This window comes from Halichoerus grypus, chromosome 5, assembly GCF_964656455.1.
Source record: "Halichoerus grypus chromosome 5, mHalGry1.hap1.1, whole genome shotgun sequence".
Taxonomy (NCBI): domain Eukaryota; kingdom Metazoa; phylum Chordata; class Mammalia; order Carnivora; family Phocidae; genus Halichoerus; species Halichoerus grypus.
In genome coordinates, this window is record NC_135716.1 from 37,215,878 (window position 1) to 37,242,162 (window position 26,285).

At 35.5% G+C, this 26,285-nt stretch overlaps 1 protein-coding gene across 3 annotated transcripts in view; it reads right to left on the bottom strand.

Moving 5' to 3' along the window:
• Positions 1-26,285, bottom strand: part of VPS13B (vacuolar protein sorting 13 homolog B) — a 741,629-nt gene that overhangs the window by 633,005 nt on the left and 82,339 nt on the right. For 2 of the 3 annotated variants that reach the window (XM_078072177.1, XM_078072178.1), the window contains exons 9-15: positions 20,059-20,154; positions 19,449-19,571; positions 18,845-18,982; positions 17,608-17,695; positions 8,773-8,964; positions 3,542-3,711; positions 562-756 (exon numbers count right to left, since the gene is read on the bottom strand). In XM_078072177.1, coding sequence (XP_077928303.1) covers positions 562-756; positions 3,542-3,711; positions 8,773-8,964; positions 17,608-17,695; positions 18,845-18,982; positions 19,449-19,571; positions 20,059-20,154 — 1,002 coding nt within the window. Of the gene's footprint in view, positions 1-561; positions 757-3,541; positions 3,712-8,772; positions 8,965-17,607; positions 17,696-18,844; positions 18,983-19,448; positions 19,572-20,058; positions 20,155-26,285 lie in introns of those variants that run through there. The other variant, XM_078072179.1, reaches the window with a different exon arrangement.

The window sequence follows — 26,285 nt, forward strand, 5'->3', positions numbered from 1 at the left end:
CTGTCAAATAAATAAATAAAATCTTTAAAAAACAAAAAAATAAATTAACTAAGTGTTCCTTCACACTAATTATAATTATCATTGATTACATATAAAATCTTCAAAAACCAGGGCACCTGGGTAGCTCAGTCCTCTGAGTGACCAGCTCTTGGTTTCAGCTCAAGTAATGATCTCATGGGTCATGAGACTGAGGCTGCATTAGGCTCCATTCTCAGCAAGGAGTCAGTTTGAAGATTCTCTCCCTCTGCCCCTTCCCCTCACATCTAAAGTAAATATTTTTTTAAAAATCTTCAAAAACCATAATTAACATTATAAACATATAGACATAAACATATAAACGTATAAACATCAAGCTATTAATCCCAAAAAATTGAGTAACTTTAAAATAGGTACACTTTCATTTAATTATGTTGAATAATGAATATATCTATTTGTATCATTTAAATCTCATCTTATGGGGGTACTAATTCTATGAAGTTACAACTCCAAGAAAAAAGATATTTAATTAATTCTCCCAAAGCCAAACAGATACTAATAAACAAGAAAATCCACTTTTCCTACCTTAAGATAGCAGTGTGCATAGCAATAATGAAGCAGATTATCAGAAGGCTGAGTAAGGCTGCTGACCACATGCACCAACTGTTCAGCATACATTGGCACAGAATGTTCCAGATTAATTTTATCCACTAATATCTGAATGGATGGCAAAGGCCGAAGTGACTGGAAGTTTGTAGTATTCAGGAAGTTACTTGAGTTCTGGAAAATAATAGAGTTCACTTTATATTTCAGGAAAACAGTGACTGACATGCAATGCCCCCATACAAGCCTCAGACTGGCACATTTTGCAATGTTATCAAATCAAACTAGAAATGATGATTTTCTACAGAACTCTCTTACCATAACCAAATACAAATGCCTTCTATATATTTTTAAGTATGTCCTAGATTTCAAAATGCATATTTACTATAAAATTATTACTACCCATTTAGCTAAACTTTTATTTTTCAATCAACTGGAATAGCTATGTGCTCCTCAGTACATTTAATGGTATTTTCTTAAGCTCAACCATTCCCAAATATTGACCTAGATATCCCAGAGCCACCCACCATTTGTCTTCCTGTGTTTTATTCACATTTAGATGATGAAGAGACTAAGAAGACTACTCAGACAGTTTCAAAGACACAAGAAGCAAAATTTGCAAGGAGGAATAACTTCTGATCCATATCATATCTACTAATAATACACATGTTAAAGGCTCATAAAATCCTAAGAATCTCAAGTTAGGCTTGGTACTTTCAGTGTTACAGAACCTAAGCTTCCAAGTAAATGCAAGTAGGTATCAAGATGTCCAGAGTATGAACCCTCATTAGCAAGCAACTCCTTCTGGTCCTAAAACTAACTTATTCCCTTAAAATGCCATACTGTCATTCTCAATGAGAAACTGTATGACCTTAGACATATGTGAAAATCCATGGAAGAGAGGTTTCACTGTTTTGTCTGTCTTTCATTGTCACAACAACTGGGGAGTAGTACTAGCATTTAGCAGGGATTGGCTAAAGATAGTAAATGATACATAAAACTTTCCCTGTCCAAAAAGCCAACAGTGCCATTACTGAGAAACACTGTGCCTAAAATTGACTAAGTTGAACATACTTGCTTGAACATGCTTTTTTAACTTTTTACTAATTTTTAAACCACCACTTACTAATCAATTACTCTTTTAAGCAACTTTGGATTAAGGTACAACATACGGTAAAGCACACAAATCTTAAGTGGAGAGCTCAATAAAATTTTACATCTGTAACCACCACACATTTCAAGCACTCTACAATATATCCCTTCTCAGGCGATAGATCAGATCGCTGCCAGTGGTAGCCAATATTCTCATTGCAATCACCACAGACTAGTTTTGCCTGTTCTTGAACTTTACAGAATCATACAGTACATGCTCATGACTGCCTACTTTAATTCAACATGCCATCTGTAAGAATTATCTATGTTGTTCCACTCATGGAGTTAACAGTCATTATTACAAAACAGCTATTTCTAATAATATTTCTTGTCTTGAGCTCACACTTTCTGGTATTAAAACAGCCACACTGTATTTCCTGTGATTCGCATTTAAATTGTTTTCCATCCTTTTATTTCTAATTTGTGTTACAGTTTTCAGTTGCAGAATGTGATTTGTTGTTGCTTTTCTATAGATTGAGGTATCTTGTGAAACCTTCCACCTTTTTGTCTCTTTCTTGAACTCATTACTCACAGCTGCTTCGAAGTTAATGTCTAATACTGACATACTTTTTCTCTGCTGAAATTTTCTCCAGATGATCTCTTTACCCAGCAACACAACAATTTTAAGTGGACAATATGGAGCAAATACACAAAATGAAACTATCGTATCATAGTCAATTCCCTGTCATACTTCCACAAGTTCTTATTTAAAGTTAGGACAGTTCTTATTTCTATAATCATCATTATATAGATATCAAAAGAAATATAACAGAAAAACCCTAAAGATAAGAAATACATTATGTATATGGCAAACTCAGAAAGCAATACATTATATATGGCCTAAATCAAGTGAAGCATCTAAGAAGTCCTCATTAACAATAAAGTAGTAATTACTGTGTTCATAATATGTGCAAAATGATTTATGGGCATTATCTCATATAATATTAAAAATAATTCTAAGAGGTAGATACTGTAAGGGAACAGCTCTGTGCTAGCACCCTGACAATCTTACACAAATCCATGTAGACCATAAAGGCAAGATGCAACCACAGCAGACCTAAGCCTTGGGAGAATATCCTGTGACTTTCACAACATGAGAAGATAGGGGGGTCTTGCAAAGAGCTTCTGAAAGACCACTTCTCACCTTTTGAGGGAGACTGCTATGAGACATTTTCTCATCAGTATCCCACATTCAGGTGAGATATGGGGTTTCCACTTACTATTCTCAATGTACAGCTGTAATCTATGTAACTGCTTAGATGAAATGTGGAATTGAATCCTTGACAAAAGAGTACTCTACTTAATGGTGTGCTGCACGTGTGTGCTGCAGGTCATTTTGGCCTTCTGGTTTCAAGGTTGTCCTGAAAGAGACACAGCAAGCTGACACCATTAATGATCTGCTCTTATGCTTACATGTAAGTAATAAACTATCTGAATCCATAGAGGCTTACTGCTTCTTTACCAGCTGAATCTGTCAGCCCACTTGAAAAATATTTTTGTTTTGTTTTTCAGGAACAGGTTTAGAGATACAAAGTGTCACAGTTTGTATATTAGACTGACTTCTGGGCCCACGATCTCTTCAACATTTCCTGATACAGTCTTAGCTTGAGGTTATTTATATATAATACATATGTGTACACACATACACACACACTTAAAAATCAACAATCATAGTTACATTGTTTTAACACCACCATGGATAATTATATAAGCACTTATTCTTTTACTCTATCACCTTCCTCTTATAATATCACAGGACTTGCAAATATGCATGTATGAGAAAAAAAAAGTAGTGAACTGCAAAATATACCTTTTCTCCCATAATGACAGGTAGCAAATGATCCAACAAGTTGAATTCAGCCATGAAAATAGTACAGGTACATTTGAGGAGAGTAACACTTGTATGTCGAGTAGGAATATATTCCTCCAAAGATGCCACTTCTTCAGGATTCAGTATTGTTTCATTTTCATCCTTAATATCTAAAAATGAAATAATGAAAATTTAATAAAATATTATTTTTAAATAATTGAATTAATTGGTTCCCAAATTTTAAGGTCAAATAGAATTTTTCTTTTCAACAATGAAGCAATTGCAAACTAATGTGTTACCTTTAACAAATATAAGTTAAACTTATATAAGTTACTGTAGAATGTAAATGTAGGTCTTTGCTATATAAAAATTTACATATTTGATTTTAAATTATTTTTTAAATATTTTAAAGGAATTTTTAATCTCTTTTGTTAAAAGAATAACAGCTTCTGTTCATAAAAATACCATTACGATGATGCAAAAGCAAGCCACAAACTGGCAGAAGATATTTGCCATAGATAGATGGATATAGATATCTATATAAAGGACCCACAGCATATTAAAAATTTTTTAATGTAAAACCTTTTAAAAATCAATAATAAACAACTGAATAGAAAAATGGGCTACAAAGCCTTGAACAAGCAAAGGATAGTATTTCTAAATGGCCAAAAATCCTATGGAAAGCTAGATAACATCATTAGGCATCAGATAAATGCAAATGAAGTTACATGACAGCATCACAGACCCACTAGAATGGTTAAAATGAAAAAGACTAATACTGGGTGTTGGCAAGCATGCAAACCAAACATCAGCAAACCTTTTACATAAACAGCCATTTAGAAACTGTTCTAGCCTTTGTGGGCCATACAGTCTAGCACAACTACTCAACTCTGCCACTGTAGCACAAAAGCAGCTACAGACAATACCAAACTCTATGAGCAGGATTATGTCCTGATAAAACTTTACCTATGGAAACTGAAAATTAAATTTCATATAGTTTTCATGGGTCATAAAATAGGATTCTTTTATTTTTTCCTGCTTATTTTTTTAAAAGATTTTATTTATTTATTTGACAGAGAGAGAGACAAGGAGAGAGGGAACACAAGCAGGGGGAGTGGGAGAAGGAGAAGCAGGCTTCCCACTGAGCAGGGAGCCTGATGCAGGGCTTGATCCCAGGACCCCAGGATCATGACCTGAGCCGAAGGCAGACGCTTAACGACTGAGCCACCCAGGCGCCCTTTCCTAATTATTTAAAAACGCAAAACCCACTATCAACTCATGTGCTGCACAAAAAGAGGCAGTAAGTCATAGTTTGCCAGCCCTGGCAATTAAAACTCTCCAAACCACGGATAAGAACGTAAAGTGGTCCAACCACTTGGGAAAACAGTACGGAAACACCTACTAAAAGTGAACATTTGCAATCCTTTTACCTGAGTGGTTCTACTCATACATGCCCAACAGAAAGGAGTACACATGTTTACCAAAAGGCATGTACTAGAATGTTTGTGGCATCACTACCATAATTAACCAAAAACTAGAAACTAAATACTCATCAACAGTATAATGGATAAATGGTGGTATATTCACACAATGACACACTATATAATAATGAAATAAATCTCATAAACAAGCTAAAGCTAAAGCCAGAGACAGAAGATACATATTGTGTGATTCCATTTATATGAATTATAAGCTAAGCAAAAACTCAATCCAAGAAGTTAGAAGTAAGGAGAGTGGTTACCCTTGGGGTCAAAGGAGTAAAAAAGAATAGAGCACAAAGGGGACTTCTGGAGTGCTGCTAAGGTTCCATTTCTTGAACAGTTATATAGATGTGGTTAAGTTTGCAAAATTCACAGAACTATACCCTTAGGTTTTGTGCTTTCCAATATGTATATTACACCTCAATAAATAGCTTCTAGAAAGTGGATAAGTACTTAAGATGTAATACATATGTACTCATTTACATGCACATTATGTATGTAGAAGCAGCTCTCACTTTGCACAGTTCTGGGTATACAACAGTTTCAATTATCTTGTTTTAGCTAAAAAATGCCAGTTCCCCCAAAAACAGTTCAAATATCAGTTACCACAGTATAGTAAGTGCATAAAGTACAAACCTTACTGCAAGTTCTTCAATCCACAAATCATAACATAGATAAAAGATGTGCATCATGATCAGTGACCAATCATGTCACTTCTTTCAAAGTCAGTCAGGTTTGGTTACTGGTATCCCATATCTGTTATTTAACTCCCAGACAGCAAAGCATGTAGTTGTACTGCCTCCTTGTTTACCAGTAATAAACCCATGTGACATTTTACAAAAATGGATAATTGGAACAGAACTGGCAATCAAAGATGAAAGTGCAGCAAAGAAACAAAGACTGATAAAATACAAGGAGTTACAGAAGAAACAGCTAACTGTGGGAATATCAACTCTGTACCCTTGGAGAGACTCCTGATATGAAGCCAGAGGAATTAGTGAAGACAGACTTATCAATGTTGATGAGGAAAGTGGTTGTGATAAAAAGAACGAAGAAAGGGGCGCCTGGGTGGCTCAGTTATTAAGTGTCTGCCTTCGGCTCAGGTCATGATCCCAGGGTCCTGGGATCGAGCCCCACATCGCGCTCTCTGCTCGGTGCGAAGCCTGCTTCTCCCTCCCCCACTTCCCCTGCTTGTGTTCCCTTTCTCGCGCTCTCTCTGTCAAATAAATAAATAAAATCTTTAAAAAAAAAAAAAAAAGAACGAAGATGTCTGAAGATGTCCCAGAGGAAGTGATGCAAACAAAATACTTCCCATTAAAGGAACTCTCAGAGGTTTTCACGACACTGAAATGTATGGGAATCTGATCCAAACTTAGAAGTATAACAATCTGCCAAAGCATAGGAAAGAGTCACTCTATATTGTAAGTTACAGGACAAGGAGACAAGCACCGTTTAAACTACTCTTAAGTTTCTCTTTTTTAAGAAATAAAACTCTTACTTTACTATTCCCTTTTTTTCATTTCTATATACTTTCAAACCAATAGTAAGAGAGATTTTAGTGTTTTGACAAAAATATCCAAAAGTGTGAAACAGTTTCAATTTGTCCCACTGATTATGATCACTTTCCATGATTTCAGCTGGCACATTTTTATGATTCCTAATTACCATGGAAAGTGAGAATTGTCTGTATATTAACCTAAAGTGAACTAACAGCAGTATATATATATATTCACACACATATATAGTTTATATATATATGGATATACAGATATGTAGAAAAATATAGATGTGTGTGTGTGTGTGTGTGTGTGTGTGTGTCACATTCTTGAGATGATAAACTGCTTCAGATAAAAATTCATGTTATATATACTTGTATGTGTGTAGGGAATCATTCCACTGTCAAAGAGACAGCTAATTACATTTCTTTTAGCAATAAAACCCTCTGAATTGAAGTCTGTCTGGTACTGAGGTTTCCAGAGACTACTATACTTTCCAGTATCCCTGCTGCTAGGTATAGGGACATGTTACTAAGTCTTGGTAAATGGGATGACAGAGCCATGTTATTAAATAAAACCACATACCGACTATTTTCTCTTGCTCCACCTTTCCTGTTGATTCAAATTAAATATTGTAATCATGGTCCAACATTTACCACGAAGATGAGGTATATCTCAAAGAATGGTAGAATAATAAGACAAAGAATTCTGGGTCTAGAGACAACCTCAAGCAACAGTTACCCTGATCCGCTAGAGCACCTACCAGCTTGGATTTTTACATGAGAAAAACAAATTAGGTATTGATATTTGTGTGAACCTAAGTTTTCATTTCTCTGGGATAAATGCCCAAGAGTACAGCTGCTGGGCTATATAGTAGTTGCAGGTTTAGTTTTAAAGAAATTGACAAACTGTTTTCAGAAATAGTATAGATTTTACATTCCCACCAGCAATGATGAGTGATCCTGTTTCTTCACATTCTCCCCAACATTTGGTACTGTCACCGTTTTTATTTTAGCCATTTTATACACACTTTTCTAGCCCTTTAAAGAGTGTCTGAGATGGAGTAGGCATGCAAGCAAGGTGCAAGAAATGAATGCATAAACATGTCAAGCACTTACTATGTACTGGACACAGTGTTACATGTGTGCTATTACATGCACTGATCTTTGGAAATTGGTCCTACTAGTGTAATATTTAGATAATGGTAAATTTGCTATGACAAAAGTCAAGTAAAGTTTGAACAACAGTAGAAGTTATGTCATATAACAATCTGAGTCTAAAGGATCCAGAGATAACAGTGCTACCATGCTACCAAAGACCCAGGTTCTTGCTGTCTTGTTGCTGTTATCCTTAACATGCAACTTTCGTTTCAGGGTCAAAGATGGCAGCTCCAACTCCTGCCATTATAATTTTTTCCAGCCAGAAGGAAGGGGTAAAGAAAAAAAGGAAGGTATGTGCATTTCCTTTTAAAGTCACTGCCCCAAAATTCACTTAAAGTTCTGCTCCCATCCCAGCAGTCAGAACCTTGAGTCCTGTGACTATACCTGGGATGTGTCATCTTTACTTTTATCATAAGAATTGTTATCATAGAAACTTCTTTTACTATAAAGTAAGAGGATAATGGATATGGGGGAGACAATTTAACCATCTCTGTTACGATAATTAAACTCATTACTGAGATAGAGAAATGAAAAATCAGTGATGTCACTTACATATCCTAACTTTAAAAGCAGGGGTCAGAATTCAAGCCATAGTCTGACACTATATTATTATTATTATTATATTATACTATTATATCCTACTCTAGAGTGCTTTATTGCATAAAAAATGAATTTGTATTTTAGGAAACCATGACACCTTCATACCACATAGAAAAAATTAGGTGTACACCAAATTCTTTTTTTATCAGTAAGACCTACATCTCCTTGAATGCTAAGTTTATATGTTTAGAGTCCATCTTCATGTCTGCTCTTCAGAAACCACAAAGGTGGGAAAATGGTATTTCAGGAATATACACTGGGAAAAGTATCAAAAAGTCTGGTAATAAAATGCTGACAAATACTGGCAAATAAAGTACTTATGTAAATAATTTCCAAATCTTGACCTCTCCCATAACTTCTACATACAACTAAATACATGAAAATCAGATAGGCAAACTACACAAAAAAGTATACTTTAGCAAACTACAACAAATTGGATTATATAATCATTCAAATCAACTAGCAAGAGATTCAAAATGAGGCCAAAAACAAACCTGGTTTTAGCCCACTATATGGTTCATATTCATGTTCCAAGGCACAAACAATCATTTTCAAAATTCTATGTACTGCACTGCTATCCAAACGAAAATCAAGAGGACCTATAACAAGGCTTTTTGTAGATTTCTCCTGAACTGTTCCCATATCCTCACTTTTTCCTGAAGAAAAGTCTTGTTGATTTGTAGAACCTACAAGAAACCACATTTTATATTAATATTTTAAGCAATTAGATATACCAATTGTAATATTACTCTTATCTTTTTAGCTTATAGCTTAATGCCTTAAAACCAATTCTCCATTGGCTGAATAAACAGAACACCGCCAATCTGTATTTTTCTCTACATAAATGAGATGGTTATTATTAACAAAAAAATATTGATTCAAATAACAATTACCCCCATAATCTATTTAATGTTAACAGGAAGTACGATAAAATTGAAATGGTCATTCTTAGAAAATTAGTCTCTAAAATCTAACTGGCTAATATCCATATCCAGTAATTCTATACACAATACTATGACGTTGACTGAGAAGGAGGAGTAGAGGAAGTTGCATTTTACTCTTTTTTTTTTTTTAATTTTTTTATTGTTATGTTAATCCCCATACATTACATCATTAGTTTTAGATATAGTGTTGGACATCCAAATGGCCAACAGACACATGAAAAAGTGTTCAATATCGCTCGGCATCAGGGAAATCCAAATCAAAACCTCAACGAGATACCACCTCACACCAGTCAGAATGGCTAAAATTAACAAGTCAGGAAATGACAGATGTTGGCGGGGATGCGGAGAAAGGGGAACCCTCCTACACTGTTGGTGGGAATGCAAGCTGGTGCAGCCACTCTGGAAAACAGTATGGAGGTTCCTCAAAAAGTTGAAAATAGAGCTACCATATGATCCAGCAATTGCACTCCTGGGTATTTACCCCAAAGATACAAAAGTAGGGACCCGAAAGGCTACGTGCACCCCGATGTTTATAGCAGCATTTTACTCTTTTATCTTAGAAATTTCACTGAAAAAATGTTCACAGGGTGCTGTGACAGGTGTATAGTGATCATGGAAGAGAACAATAGGTTTTACCTGCTTTAAACTTTTTCCAGAATAAAATTACTATGTCCATGCTTCATGGTACAGAACCCAAATTCTTCAATCCCTTATCTGCCCATTATTGAAGAGGAAACCAACGGCTATCTTCTAAGAAAAACATCGGCTCTACCTACATGTATTTCTCTTTATCTAATATGTACACTCCATACATTAGAGATTTGTTCTTAATACATAAATCCACTGTTATAAGTGACAATATATGATAATTTCTAAATTTTTTTTCAGCTTTATTGAGATACATTTGACATAGTAACATTGTGTCACCAGGTACCCCACCCCTCCCCTCTCCGCTCCAACAATCCTCAGTTTCTCATAATTAAGAGTCTCTTATGGTTTGTCTCTCTGATTTCATCTTGTTTTTCCCTCTCTTCCCCTATGATCCTCTGTTTTGTTTTTTAAACTCCACATATGAGTGAAATCCTATGAAAATTGTCTTTTGCTGACTGACTTACTCCAGTTAGCATAATACCTTCTAGTTCCATCCACATCGTTGCACATGGCAAGATTTCATTTTTTTGATGGCTGAGTAGTATTCCATCGTATATATATACCACTTATTCTTTATCCATTCATCTGTCGATGGACATCTCAGCTCATTCCATAGTTTGGCTATTGTGGACATTGCTGCTATAAACATTGGGGTACAGGTGGCCCTTCGGATTACTACTTTTGTATATTTGGGGTAAATCCCTAATAGTGTAATTGCTGGGCCAAAATAGAGCAGGGTAGCTCTATTTTCAACTTTTTCAGGAATCTCCATAGTATTTTCCAGAGTGCCTGTACCAGCTTCTATTCCCACCAACAATTTAAGAGGGTTCCCCTTTCTCCACACCCTCACCAACATCTGTTGTTTCTTGACTTGTTAACTTTAGCCACTCTGACTGGTGTGAGGTGGTAACTCATTGTGGTTTTCATTTGTATTTCCCTGATGCCAAGTGATGTGGAGGATTTTTTCATGTGTCTGTTGGCCATTTGTATGTCTTCTTTGGAGAAACATCTTTTCATGTCTTCTGCCCATTTTGATTAGATTATTTGTTCTTTGGGTGTTGAGTTTGATAAGTTCTTTATAGATTTTGGATATTAAGCCCTTTATCTGATAAGACATTTGCAAATATTGGGGCACCTGGGTGGCTCAGTCGTTAAGTGTCTGCCTTCGGCTCAGATCATGATCCCAGCGTCCTGGGATCGAGCCTCACATCAGGCTCCCTGCTCCGCGGGAAGCCTGCTTCTCCCTCTCCCACTCCCCCTGTTGTGTTCCCTCTCTCACTGTGTCTCTCTGTCAAATAAATAAATAAAATCTTAAAAAAAAAAGACATTTGCAAATATCTTCTCCCATTCTGTAGGTTGTCTTGGTTTTGTCGACTGTTTCCATTGCTGTGCAAAAGCTTTTTATCTTGATCAAGTCCCAACAGTTCATTTTTGCCTTTGTTTCCCTTGCCTTTGGAGATGTGTCTAACAAGAACTTGATGCGGCCGAGGTCACAGAGGTTGCTGACTGTGTTTTCCTCTAGGATTTTGATGGATTCCTGTCTCACATTTAGGTCTTTCATCTATTTTGAGTCCATATTTATGTATGGCGTAAGAAAAGTCCAGTTTCATTCTTCTGCATGTGGCTGTCCAATTCTCCCAACACCATTTGTTGAAGAGACTGTCTTTTTTCCACTGGACATTCTTTCCTGCTTTGTCAAAGATTAGTTGACCATAGAGTTGAGGGTCCATTTCTGGGCTCTCTATTCTGGTCCATTGATCTATGTGTCTGTTTTCGTGCCAGTACCATACTGTCTTGATGATGACAGCTTTGTAATAGAGCTTGAAGTCCGGAACTGTGGTGCCACCAGCTTTGATTTTCTTTTCCAACATTCCTTTGGCCATTCATGGTCTTTTCTGGTTCCATACAAATTTTAGGATTTGTTCCAGCTCTGTGAAAAAAGTTGATAGTATCTTGATAGGGATGCATTGAATGTATAGATTGCTCTAGGTAGCATAGACATTTTAACAATATTTGTTCTTCCAATCCATGAGCATGGAATGTTTTTCCATTTCTTTGTGTCTTCCTCAATTTCTTTCATGAGTGTTCTATAGTTTTCCAAGTACAGATCCTTTGCCTCTTTGGTTAGGTTTATTCCTAGGTATCTCATGGGTTTTGGCGCAATTGTAAATGGGATTAACTCAATTTATCTTTCTTCTCATTGTTAGTGTACAGAAATACAACAGATTTCTGTGCATTGATTTTATGTCCTGCCACTTTGCTGCATTCCTGTATGAGTTCTAGAAATTTTGGGGTGGTGTCTTTTGGGTTTTCCACAAAGTCTCATGTCATCTGTGAAGAGTGAGACTTCTACTTTGCCGAGTCAGATGCCTTTTATTTCTTTTTGTTGTCTGATTGCTGAAGCTAGGACTTCTAGTACTATGCTGAACAACAGTGGTGAGAATGGACATCCCTGCTCTGTTCCTGACCTTAGGGAAAAGCTCTCAGTTTTTCTACAATGAGAACGGGATTCACTGTGGGCTTTTCATACATGGCTTTTATGATATTGAGGTAGGTCCCCTTTATCCCTACACTGTGAAGAGTTTTAATCAAGAAAGGATGCTGTACTTTGTCAAATGCTTTATCTGCATCTATTGAGAGGATCATATGGTTCTTGTCTTTTCTTTTATTAATGTAGTGTATCACGTTGATTGATTTGTGGATGTTGAACCACCCTTGTAAAGCCTGGGAATAAATCCCACTTGGTCGTGGTGAATAACCCTTTCAACGTACTGTTGGATCCTATTGGCTAGTATTTTGGTGGGAATTTTTGCATCCATATTCATCAAGGATATTGGTCTGTAATTCTCCTTTTTGGTGGCATCCTCTTTAATTTCCTGGTTGACCCATTCATTCTTTAGTAGGATTTTCTTTAGCCTCCATGTATTGGAGTTCTTTCCAAATGTACTCTTGTGACTGAGTTCAAGTTTCAAAGCATTGTGGTCTGAAAATATGCAGGGAATGATCACAATCTTTTGGTACCGGTTGAGACCTGATTTGTGACCCAGTATGTAATCTATTCTGGAGAATGTTCCATACGCACTCAAGAAGAATGTGTATTCTGTTGCTTTAGGATGAAATGCTCTGAACATATCTGTGAAATCCATCTGGTCCAGTGTGTCACTCAAAGCCCTTGTTTCCTTGTTGATCTTCTGCCTAGATGATCTGTCCATTGCGGTGGGGGGGGGGGGGTTAAAGTCCCCTACTATTATTGTATTATTATCAATGTGTTTAATTTTGTTATTAATTGGTTTATGTAATTGGCTGCTCCCATATTAGGGGTATAAATATTTACAACTGTTAGATCTTGTTGGATAGACCCTTTAATTATGATATAGTGGCCTTCCTCATCTTTTATTACAGTCTTTGGTTCAAAATCTAATTTGTCTGATATAAAGACTGCCACCCAGCTTTATTTTCATGTCCATTAGCATGATAAATGGTTTTCCACTCCCTCACTCTCAATCTGTAGATGTCTTTGGGTCTAAAATGAGTCTCTTGCAGACAACATACCAATGGGCCTTGCTTTTTTGTCCAATCTGATACCCTGTGTCTTTTGATTGGGGCATTTAGCCCATTTACATTCAGGGTAACTATTAAGAGATAGGGAGCTAGTGTCATTGTATTACCTGTAAAGTCACTGTTTTTGTATATTGTCTCTGTTCCTTTCTGGTCTATATTACTTTTGGGCTCTCTCTTCACTTAAAGGATCCCCTTCAATATTTCTTGCAGGGCTGGTTTACTGATCATAAACTCTTTTAGTTTCTGTTTTTCCTGGAAGCTTTTTATCTCTCCTTCTATTTTGAATGATATCCTTGCTGGATTAAGTATTCTTGGCTGCATATTTTTCTCATTTAGTACCCTGAATATATCATGTCAGTCCTTTCTGGCCTGCCAGGTCTCTGTGGATAGGTCTGCTGCCAGTCTAATGTTTTCCCTTGTAGGTTACAGACCTCTTGTCCCAAGCGGCTTTCAGGATTTTCTCTTTGTCTCTAAGATTTGCAAATTTCACTATTATACTTTGAGGTGTTGATCTATTTTTATTGATTTTGAGGGTTCTCTGTGCCTCTTGGACTTGAATGCCTGTTTCCTTACCCAAGTTAGTGAAGTTCTCTGCTATAAGTTGCTCCAATATACCTTCTGCCCCACTCTCTCTTTCCTCTTCTTCTGTGATCCCAATTATTCTAATATTGTTTCGCTTTCTGGTATCACTTATCTTTTAAACTCTCCCCTCATGATCCAATAGTTGTTTATCTCTTTTTCTCAGCTTTTTTTTTTTTTTTAAAGATTTTATTCATTTATTTGTCATAGAGAGAGTGCGCCCAAGCAGGGGAAGCAGCAGGCAGAGGGAGAAACAGGCTGCCACTGAGCAGGGAGCCCGATGTGGGACTCAATCTCAGAACCCCGGGATTATGACCTGAGCTGAAGGCAGACACTTAGCCAACTGAGCCACCCAGGTGTCCCTCTCAGCTTCTTTATCCTCCATCATTTAGTCCTCTATATCAGTAATTCTCTCCTCTGCCTCATTTATCCTAGCAGTTAGAGCCTCCATTTTTTATTGCATCTCATTAATAGCCTTTTTGATTTCGACTTGATTAGATTTTAGTTCTTTTATTTCTCCAGAAAAGGATTCTCTAGTGTCTTCTATGCTTTTTTCAAGCCCAGCTAGTATCTTTATAATCGGTTTTCTGAACTCTAGTTCCGACATCTTGCTTATACCATACTGATTAGGTCCCTGGCAGTCAGTACTCCCTCTTGTTCTCTTTTTTGAGATGGTTTTTCCATCTTGTCATTCTTGCAGAAAGTGTTCGCTTTTCTATTTGTAGAGTTGCAGCAATTCTTTTCTTAGATCTCTGTTGGGTTTGCAGATGTTCAGAATGATTTAATAGCTATCTAAGCTGAATTCCTGGGACCAAACTACAGTCTCCTACTCCTCTGCCATCTTGAACTCCTCAGCCCCAGTAATTTCTAATTCTTAAGCCATTTTGTTTATTCAAACAGAAACAGGAAAGTAAGGCTTCCTAGCACTTAATACCTTTAGAATATAGAAAGGCCCAATTAAACACAAAAGTTCTGTATCCACACTTTTTTTTTTTTTTTTAAGATTTATTTATCTGAGACAGAGAGACAGCTTAAGCAAGGAGGAGGATTAGAGGGAGAGGGAGAAGCAGACTCCCCGCTGAGCAGGGAGCCTGATGCAGGGCTCAATCCCAGGACCCTGAGATCATGACCTGAGCTGAACGCAGATGCTTAACCGACTGAGCCACCCAGGCAACCCCGTATCCACTCTTTCTAATAACTTTTTCAAAAATTACTTTTCTGTAATTGCAAACAAAGGATTTCAGTTCAATCTTTAGTCTCAGTACCACAGACAAAAAATAATTTAAATTTATCACACACAGGTATTTCCATTATAATTCTTTGCTATTCTGTACATAAATGTATAGAACTTCTCTGTTTGTATGTTATGATCTAATAGTTTGTTGGAAAAAAAGTTAAGGACTAAGATATTTATAACATTGTATCCTATTCTTCGAAATGGAAAATATGAAAAATTTAAAAGTTAACAAACTACCAGTTTCTCATACTGAACATATATAAGCACCCCAGCAAATATAACTATGTCTCTATCTTTTAGAAAGTGTAGAAGCAACATATGCACAAATAAAATTTTCAGTGCTTGGTTTCCTTCACTTGAAGGACAACTACTTGATACTCCACCTCCTCACAAGATACGGAATCTATAACACATGCAGAAGACTTCATACTGAACCAGAAGAAACCTACCATCTTACATTTGGTAACTACACTATAACAATTTGTAAAGTTCTTAGTTGCCCTTTCCTATATATAATTTGTTACTGAATATCTCTACCTCAATATCCACAGGTACATCAAAACACATCTTTCCCTCCAAAAATCCTTACTTGTTTCTATCTTCCTTGGTGGTTATCACTATTCTCCAAGTAACTCAAGACTAAAATCTGATACACAATTTAAATTTTATTTCTAAATAAAGCAATGCAAAAGCAGTGAGTGAGGGTTTTAAGCACAGAATTAAACCAATCTGAAAGCTCGTGAGAAGCAGGAAGCCAGTAAAAAGCCATTAAAATGTAGAGAGGACAGTAGATTGGATGAGAGTGGTAACAGTGGAGTTTACAAGAAGTCAACGAATTTAAAATAGATTTGTAGATGAAATTTGACAAAAAATGTGTTGATGGACTGGAAGCTAGGAGAGAAGAAGTAGGTCATGATGATTCCTAGGTTTCTGGCTTGAGCAACCAGAATACAGAAGAGGAATTTTCCAAGACAAGAATATTGAAACTAAGGGAAAAGCAGTAAGCAGTAGACAGTCATAAGGATTTTAATAATTCCATTTGAACATACTCAGTTTTTTGTTTTGTTTTTTTAAAGATTTTATTTATTTATTTGACAGAGAGACAGAGAGACAGTGAGAGAGGGAACACAAGCAGGGGAGTGGGAGAGGGAGAAGCAGGCTCCCCACCAAGCAGGGAGCCCAACACGGGGCTCAATCCCGGGACCCTGGGATCATGACCCGAGCCAAAGGTAGACACCCAAAGACTGAGCCACCCAGGCGCCCCTTCAGTTTTGAAATATTTGTGAGACACATAAAGAAGTAAAAATATCAAGTATGCATTGGATATTTAATTCTAAACTTAAGGAAGTCTGGACTAAAATTATAAATATGTGCATCAACAACATATTAAAGGTACTAAATCAATGGAAAAGAATGAGAGAACGTCAGGAAAGCATTTAAAGAAAAAAGTAAACCCAAGGTTTGATCAATGAGAACACCAACATTTAGAAATCCATTAAAAAAGAGGAAGCAGAAAATTACTGTTCTTTCCTTCTGTTTTCATCTAACAAAACTTAATGATCTTTCAGGATCAACTCCTCTGTGAAGTTTTTAACCCTACACATAAAAGTAATCACTTTCTGACCTAGACCTCTCTTAGCTCTCCATTTTAACTACTGTTCTTAATGTGCGATATTATAATCATTCATTTAAGTGTATAAACACAACCTATTAGTTTCTTGAGAAATGCTTTGGTCTTCTTGGCATTCACTATATCAAACTCATCACCTAACACACAAAAATCAATATATGAAAAATTAACAAAAAAGGATTAACTTATTTTCACTGTTTTCAATATGAAAAAAAGATGAAAATAAGCACAATATAGTATATTGATGAGCACATAAAGTATCAGTTAAATTTTTAAAAACATATGATTGCTTTTAAAACATGTAAGACTGTATCCATTATCTCCAGAAGAATTTATTTCCACTATTCTGCTTGAAACAACAGGTTTTTTAATAAAAATATCTAAATAACCTTAATGTATTTAACACAGAAAAAGAAATGTTTATGCTTTTTGACAACTTAATGCAACATGAAATTTGATGTATCAAAATTTCAATATTTGGTACATAATAGAACTAAATTTGATTGGCTATGTAAAATGTCTTCTCAATCAACTATACAAAGAAAGGATTAAGAATCTAAATGTCTAAGAAAATTATAACATGATATTAAAATTATTCCATTCCCCAAAGTACCAGAAGGTAAATCTGATTTAACAGATTACAGCCAGTCAAGGATCAACTGATTCTGAAGAGTCTTTTGTTTCTGTTGTCCAAGGAAAAGCAAACATAATGGAAAGAAACTAGTACCTTTGCCACTGATGTTCTCCATTATATACAGGTAATCCATGTAAAAAGCCCCAAACCTTTGCATTCCAGCTATTTCAGTGTATGTCTCCTGCCAACAAAGAAAAGCAAACAGAACACACATTGTACAGAAGAGACTTCGGAGTTTAAAACCTGACAGGTCAAGAATCAAACATACATCCTTATATACAATGTGTATCAACTAAAAGGATTACCAAAACAAAAGAACAAAGGCTATCCAAAGAATTCACTTCTAAAAAAGGTAATGTTAACTCTACTAAAGACAACACAAAAAGACATCCATAATTCTACTAGACATTTTGACCACTTTATCAATAATGTCTATTGGTTGGGGCGCCTGGGTGGCTCACTCGTTAAGCGTCTGCCTTCGGCTCAGGCCATGATCCCAGGGTCCTGGGATCGAGCCCCGCATCGGGCTCCCTGCTCCGCGGGAAGCCTGCTTCTCCCTCTCCCACTCCCCCTGCTTGTGTTCCCTCTCTCGCTGTGTCTCTCTCTGTCAAATAAATAAAATCTTTAAAAAAAAATAATAATAATGTCTATTGGTTAATGAATATCTATAATGGAATAGGATAGTACACCCTTGACCTTTAACATTATCACAAAACTGTCCAATATATACTCTGAAATATATTTAATCTTTATTTATTCCAGTGCACTTATATGAAACAACTCAAATACTAAAGATATACTAAAATATTGAAAAGATATGTAAATATGCAGATTAAAATTAAATTCTTTACAAAAGTAAATGTAGTAAAAAGGGTTAAAATATATATTATTTATTCTTTTATACTAATTTTCAGGTAAACTTCTTTGAATTTAATTTATTCCCTAAAAGTACATTAATTTAACATGAAAAATTAAACACTAAGACACAAACATAGTAAAATGTGAAATTCTTCATCTCCTCCCATTAATCCCATATCCAAAAGTAACTGCAACTAAAAGATAACTCTACAAGTCTCCTCTATGACTATTTTAACAGTAGGGGATGGATAAACAAACTAACTGGCTACATAGTATATAGAAGTAGAGACCTATGTGCACTCTTCAAACTTCTCTAAGATGTAGAAGCTGGACAAAAATATTCTAAATGCTTCAATAAACAACTAGCATTCAGAATGTACTACTCGAGAAGAAAAATGGCAATTACAAGCATTCACACAAAATATCCACCCAAACACAGCCTAGAAATTGGCTCAAATATATATTCTCTGACCTTATGATGAGTTGCATCCAAGATAAATTCTGCACGAGTACCATTATTTTCTGGGCTTCGGTAATCAAACAATGAATTTGTAAGGTATGTCAAACCTTTCATACTCAAATTTTCACCACAAATGAAGAAACAGGCTTCCTGAAAATAAATGCAAATTTTTTGAACAGGAGGAAAAATCATTAAACTGTTAAAGAAAATAAAACCGTGGTTTTGTAACACCCATTCAGTAGTCAATAGAAATCACTACAATGTGAAGTCCTGTAAAAAGACAAGGAATTCTGTCTCCATTTCACTGCCTATCTTGGCAAAGAACATTTTAACAAACCAAAAAGGAACTCCAAGTAGCTGCCATAAACAAGAAAGAAGAAACATTTATGAATTGGAAAGTATTTGGAACTACTGTCCAGGTGTTAAGTGCTACCAACTTTCTAAATTCCCCTGAGCTCTATAATTTCCTACAGGGGAAAACAGTGAAGTTCCTTTCTTAAGCCAAAGATATATGCAGTCTAACAGATTTTTTGGTATAGTTAAACACTTCAATAAGCACTTCATTATCCCTGCATTCTATCCAAAAAAAGGGGGGGAGGGGGAGAATTTGACTTACAGTTTCACTTCTATTCATACTCTCTTCAAAATCTTTAACACCCATAATTCCCTTAAGGCACAAGGCTCTGCAGCCTACAAAACCAATCTGGCAATCGAAGAAAGGCTCTCCCATCATAAGGGCCTATAAGAGGGAAGGAAACATTAGAACTAAGAATTTGAATTTCATAAAAATGTTCCAGGCTTAAAAAAAATTACAGGCTTTTCTTGTGGAATTTCTGAATTAGTAGAAACTTCTTTAGGATTATGGCCTTTCCAAATTTATTCTCCTCAGATCATAAACCCTATTAAATTAAGAAACATCTTACTTAACTCTGTATCCTCAGATCTTTGTATCCTCAATGACTGGCACCTTATGAACATTAATCCACACATACATACGAGCTCACACAAGTTAAATGAAAAAATGAAAGAATTCATGTTGCATGTTACAGTAGAATCTTTGTTAAAGTAATAATTATTTCAACCAATACTACTGATGACTAAGATAGAAAAAACCATGAATATATTTTAAACATACCACTATGATAAAAGCCTGCATTTATTAAATATTAACATTAAGGACCATTCAAAAAAGTTTTAAATATATATGTTCAATGTTGAAAGATTACCTCAACTGTAGTTCCTTCTTGTTCCCAACACAATACTTCTTTGGATTTTACTTTCTGAGGGCTATAATAACTACTCTCAGCTTGCATTTCAGTGAGCTAAGAAAACAATATAGGAACATTAAGTAAGTAAAATTAGTATTAGATAGCAATAAACTGTCATTTATTATGATGAATTGATGGAAACAGGGCCAATTTTAAGATTCGGGAAATTTAATTATTAAGCAGGAAAACAGGTGCAACAAAAACAGCTGTAACAGATTATCCATGGTATAAAGGTTGAATATGCCACTGTAAGCTCAAATAGAGAATTTAAATACCATCTTCATTTAACTTCTTTGTCTTAACAATATTGCTTAAAAAGGTAAAAGCTATGTAGCTATAACAGTCTCATATAATGGTTCATATATTCTGCCAATATTTTAACCTCAATTCATTTTATATCCCATACACATTCAACCAGAGTTAGTTCAATCATTTCCAAAATTTCTCCCAAATTTTTCATCAAAAAGAAAACTATAAAAAAACCCACAAATTCAACAAAACTTCATTTAGCTCTATGAGGGAAGTAGGTTCATGGGTGTTTACTTTCAAAGTATGTGTCTCAGACTCATTCGATCATGCAAATACTTAATGAGTGACAGCTAGATAAGTACTAATCTAGATGCTGCCAAAACCACCACCACCACAACAAGCCTTGCACCCTTGAAGCTTACAACACATTACTTGTATGTATCTAGACAAACTTAGATAAATTATTTTTAAGAGGTACTTTTCTAAATGCAATGTGGTATCCTGGTTTGGATCATGTTACAGAAAACGACATAATGAAATTTAGTTAAACTCTGGAATTTAAAAGAAATGCACCAGTGTTGGCTTCCTAGTCTGGACAAATGTACTATGATAGCATAAGATATTAACAATAGAGAAACTGAGTAAGGAGTCTACGTGAACTCTCTGCACGTTGCAAGTTTTCTGTAAATCTAAAACTGTTCCAAAATAATGTTTTTATTTTTTCAAAGGTATTCTGCCCATGTTTACTAATGAGACCCTTCCTTACTCTTGTGAAATGGATGTATTATTCAAACATTAAGGCAAAGTCAAAGATCACATTAAAAAAAAAACAAAAACCAGTATTTAATTTAGGTCAAATAGAACTTATTAAACCAAAAAGTTATAATTTTAAGCATGATAACTTCTTTATATTTAAAATCAACTAATTATTCTCTTTTGTAACAAAAAGTTTATATATAAGCCCTTATTTTTTAGATGTTTCTAGAACCAGTATATACAATGTCATTATTTTAAAGTACAATTCTATAAAATGCTCAAGTAAAATTCAGTATTTTAAACTTGATCACCCTTCAGCTGTCTACAATTACTGTAGAGAAAAAGCAATTAATTGATTAAAAGGACTCAAACATTACAAGAACAATCTTCAACATGATTTCTTAAATGCTACATTTAATTTGGCATGATTTTTGTTGGATTGATATCAACTGTTCAGAATGCTAATGTAGAAACATGACCTTATTTTCTGACCAAAATATGAACCACAAATTAATTCCATACATTCCTTAAATCCAAGCTGAACAATGAATTCTGTTTTCCTCTTAAATCTTAACATATTTCCCTTAGAGAAACCTTAGAAACATAAATGTTCTAAATTTTTTAAAAGATGTATTACCTAATGACAACTACTGCCCTAAAAGTCTATAAAAGTTTTATATTTAAATACAAACTATTCTGACTCAGTTTAATACAATTCTTCTCATCAATGAAGAGAAATATACCAGAATAATTTCAAACTGAACATAAGTGGGGCGCCTGGGTGGCTCAGTCGTTAAGCATCTGCCTTCGGCTCAGGTCATGATCCTAGGGTCCTGGGATCGAGCCCTGCGTTGGGCTCCCTGCTCTGCGGGAAGCCTGCTTCTCCCTCTCCCACTCCCCTTGCTTGTGTTCCCCCTCTCGCTGTCTCTGTCAAATAAATAAATAAAATCTTAAAAAAAAAAAAATTGAACATAAGTATGCAAAAGTCACCAGAAAAGACAGAACTTTACTAGCAATCCTTAAATTCCCTCGCAAACTTATATTAAAAATAACTTCTGGATCATCTAAAACTGGCAATATACCATATGATTTAATGCATATGTGGAATCTAAAAAACAAATGAACAACAAAAAGAATCATGAGACCAATAAATACAGAGAACAAACTGATGGTTCTAAGAGGGGAGGGGTGTGGGGGGATGGGCAAAATGGATGAAGAAGAATAGGATATACAGGCTTCCATTACGGAACAAACAAGTCATGGGAATGAATATAAAAGGCACAGCATAGGGAATATCATCAAAGACACTGTAATAGCGCTGTATGGTGACAGATGGTAGCTACACTTGTGGCGAGCATACCATAAGGTATAGAGATGTGGAAGCACTATGTTGTACAGCTGTAATTAATATAACATTGTGTGTCAACTACACTCAAAAAAAAATTACACCAAGAAAAGTTTTAAGTATAATTTAAGTTCTCAAACAAAATGTTAATTCATGCTGTCATTACTAAGATATGTTTATATCTTTTAGAACTTAAGCTTGAATATTTATACTTACAATTAATGCAATTAAAATCATTATTGCCAAAAACCTCTATTAAATGCAGAGATATATCATGAAAAAAAATTGTAATTTAAAAAATAAAATTGACAATATATGTAATAATAGTTAGCAATGGTTGGCTTTTTTATTATATATTTTATTTTTTTTAAGATTTTATTTACTTGAGGGGCGCCTGGCTGGCTCAGTCGTTAGGCGTCTGCCTTTGGCTCGTGGTCCCAGAGTTCTGGGATTGAGCCCCGCATTGGGCTCCCCGCTCCGCGGGAAGCCTGCTTCCCCTCTCCCACTCCCCCTGCTTGTGTTCCTTTTCTTGCTATGTCCCTCTCTGTCAAATAATAAAATCTTTAAAAAAAAAATTTAAAAATTAAAAAATTTTAAAAAACGTTTTATTTGAGAGAGAGAGAGAGACAGCACAAGTGGGAGGGGCAGAGGGAGAGAGAATCTCAAGCCGACTCCATGCTGAGCATGGAGCCCAACACAGGGCTCCATCCCAGAACCCTGAGATCATGACCTGAACCAAAATCAAGAGTCAGATGCTCAACCGACCTTGCCACCCAGACACCCCGGTTTTTCTATTATCTATTTTAAAGATTTTATTATTTTTAATTTTACAGGCTGATACATATTATTTTCATCAAAGCTAGATCAGTGAATTTCAATTATGAAATTTATAATAAAAAATAAATTGTTCCATAGAAGAATTCAGAAATGTAAAATAGCACAGCTAATGTATTTTTATCATTTTTGCCCCAAACTTTATTACCAAAAAAATCTTTTAAGTCAATCAAGCTCATATTTTGCTAAAATTCATTTTCTACATCTTTCAGGGTTTGTCATATTAGAAAATACTTAATGGTTTTAATTAGAAAAGTCTTTAAATTAAAGACTATTTACTTGAAGTATTTTTAATCTACTATCTGGTGTAGTTATAAATTGTATACCTTTACCACTGATTTAAAAAGTTTATTTCAAGTAAACAATCCAAGCCAAATTAAAACCACCATGAGAGCAAAAACCTGATTTTTTTTCCCTATGCTACATTTCCAGTACCTAACAAGTTACCTGGAATAATACCTGGAATACTACTTCACAGGTTGGACCCATGAGTTTATCTCCTTCAGAAAAATGCCTCCATAATAATCCAACAAAGACAAATAAAATTAAAGAAATAAAATCTAAAAGAGGATCCCAAAATTTTGGAAGGTAGCAAGGAGATGAGGAGATAGGCAGAAGGAAAGAGGATTTATTTGTTGAATATATACTGGCAATTTCCAAGAGTTGGAGATACAAGTAGCCTTTTTAAAAATTACCACTGAGTTCGGTGTACTACCAAAAAAGACTATCCACAATTTTCTGAAAATTATTCTTTCATCCACTGATGAACATTTAACTTTTTTTTTAGGGTTTTTGTTTGTTTAAGTAATCTCTACACCCAACGTGGAGCTCAAGAGTCAAGAGTTGCATGCTCTACCAACTGAGCCAGCCAGGCGCCCCAGGTTGTTTCAACTTTTTTGGCCTTTGTAAACATGCTTTTATGAACACTCGTGTACATCTATTTGAGCACAGCTTAATTCTTTTGAGTATGCACCTACAAGTGGAATTGCTGGGTCATATGATTCTAAGTTTAACGTTTCAAGGAACCACCAAACTGTTTTCCACGGTGACTGCACCATTTTAAATTCCCACGAGTGTTCGCATTTGCTTTTAACCAACTCCAACTAAGATCCCACCACTGTCAAATCACTGCTCTAGTCAAGATCACCAACAATTCCCACAATGCCAAATCCAATAATCCATTCTCACAAATGACCTACTTCTTCAACTTTAAAACATTTATGGCACTCAGCTTCCAGATAGACACTCTTGGTTTTCTGCCTAACTTATTTTCAGCTTCCCATGCTATTTCTGCCTTTTCTTTCCAAATAATTAACATCACAGTGCCGCAGAGCTTGGCCCTAGAACCTCTCCTTTATATATGTATGTATGTGTATATATACACACACACACACACACACACTGATTCCAGTCTTAATAAAATCCTGACGCTCAAACTTATATACCCAGACCAAACTTCTAATCTGAACTCTAGATTCATTAATCCAACCTGACAGCTGTACTTGAATATACAGTGTGCATCTTAAACTTGTCCAAAACCAAACTCCTGATTTTATCTCAAACCTAATCCTCTCGCAGTCCTCCTCATGTCAAAAAACCCAAACTCAATTCTTCTAGTTGCTCAGGAACCATCCTTGGATACTCTTCATTTATGTCTCACAATAAAATCTATCAGGAAGTTCTGTCCTCTTGACCTTCAAAACACATCCAAAATCCAGTTACATTTCACCACCTCCCCTTGCTTTCATTTCATCCTAGTCCAGCAATCATTATCTTCTGCTTGCAAATTCCTATCATCTCTGTCTGATCTTATTTCTGCTTTTGCTCCCTATAATCTATTCTCAACACAGCAACCAGAGTGATGCAGTTTAAAACATAAATCGTCTTGTAACTACTATGCTAAAAATTGTCCAAAAACTTCCTATCTCGCTCAGGATTAATAACAAAGACCCTAAGCTAAAATGACCTACACAGTTTTACAATTTATGGATCTCTCCCCAACCCCATCATCTCTCTGACCTGATTTCATACTACTTCCATTTTAGCCCACTCTGCTCTGGCCCCACTGGCTTCCTTACTATTCCTTCAACTTTTGGGGTCTTCCCATTTGCTATTCTTAGAATGTTCATTCCTATATATCTACAAAGCTTTTTCTTTCATGAGTCTTTGCTTAAAGATCCCCTTCCCATTAAGGCCTTCCCTGATCACCCAATTGTAAATTGCATAATCCCTTCCTATCTAATGGACACATTCACTATTCCTCTTCCCTCTTTATTTTTTCTACAGAACCCTTTCATAAATGAGTATACTAAATAGCTTATTTGCGTATAATGACAATTTATATTTTAAGAGGCAGGGATATTTATCTCATCTGTTCACTGGGTATCCTTAAAGACAAAACAGAGCCTGGCATATAGAAGGTATTAGTATGTATTTATTGAATGAATTAGATACTGTTCAAAGATATTACATGTGTGATAATACTATTTTAAAAAGCCAAGAAATAAATACTCGGAATTAAGTTTGGGCTATAACTGAGGGGCAAATAAGACAACATATGATCCAAGAACACACACAGGGTGCTGAAGTACTAATAATTTTATATTTCTTAAAATAAAAGGGTGTTCCTAATTCAAAGGGATACATGCACTTCTATGCTTGCTACAGCATTATTTAACAATAGTCAAATTATGGAAGCAGCTCAAGTGCCCATCAACTGATGAATAAAGAAGATGTGGGTTGTGTGTGTGTGTATGCAATGGAGTATTGAGCCACTAAAAAGTATGAAATCGTGCATTTGCAATGACATGAACAGAACTAGAGGGTATAATGCTAAGCAAAATAAGCCAGTCAGAGATTTCACTCATGTGGATTTTAGGCCACTTATGAGTAAACAAGCAAGCAAAGGGGGGAGAAAAGAGACAAACCAAGAAACAGTAGAGAACAAACTTAACTATGTTTGTTTAACTATGGAGAACAAACCAATGGTTCCCAGAGGGGA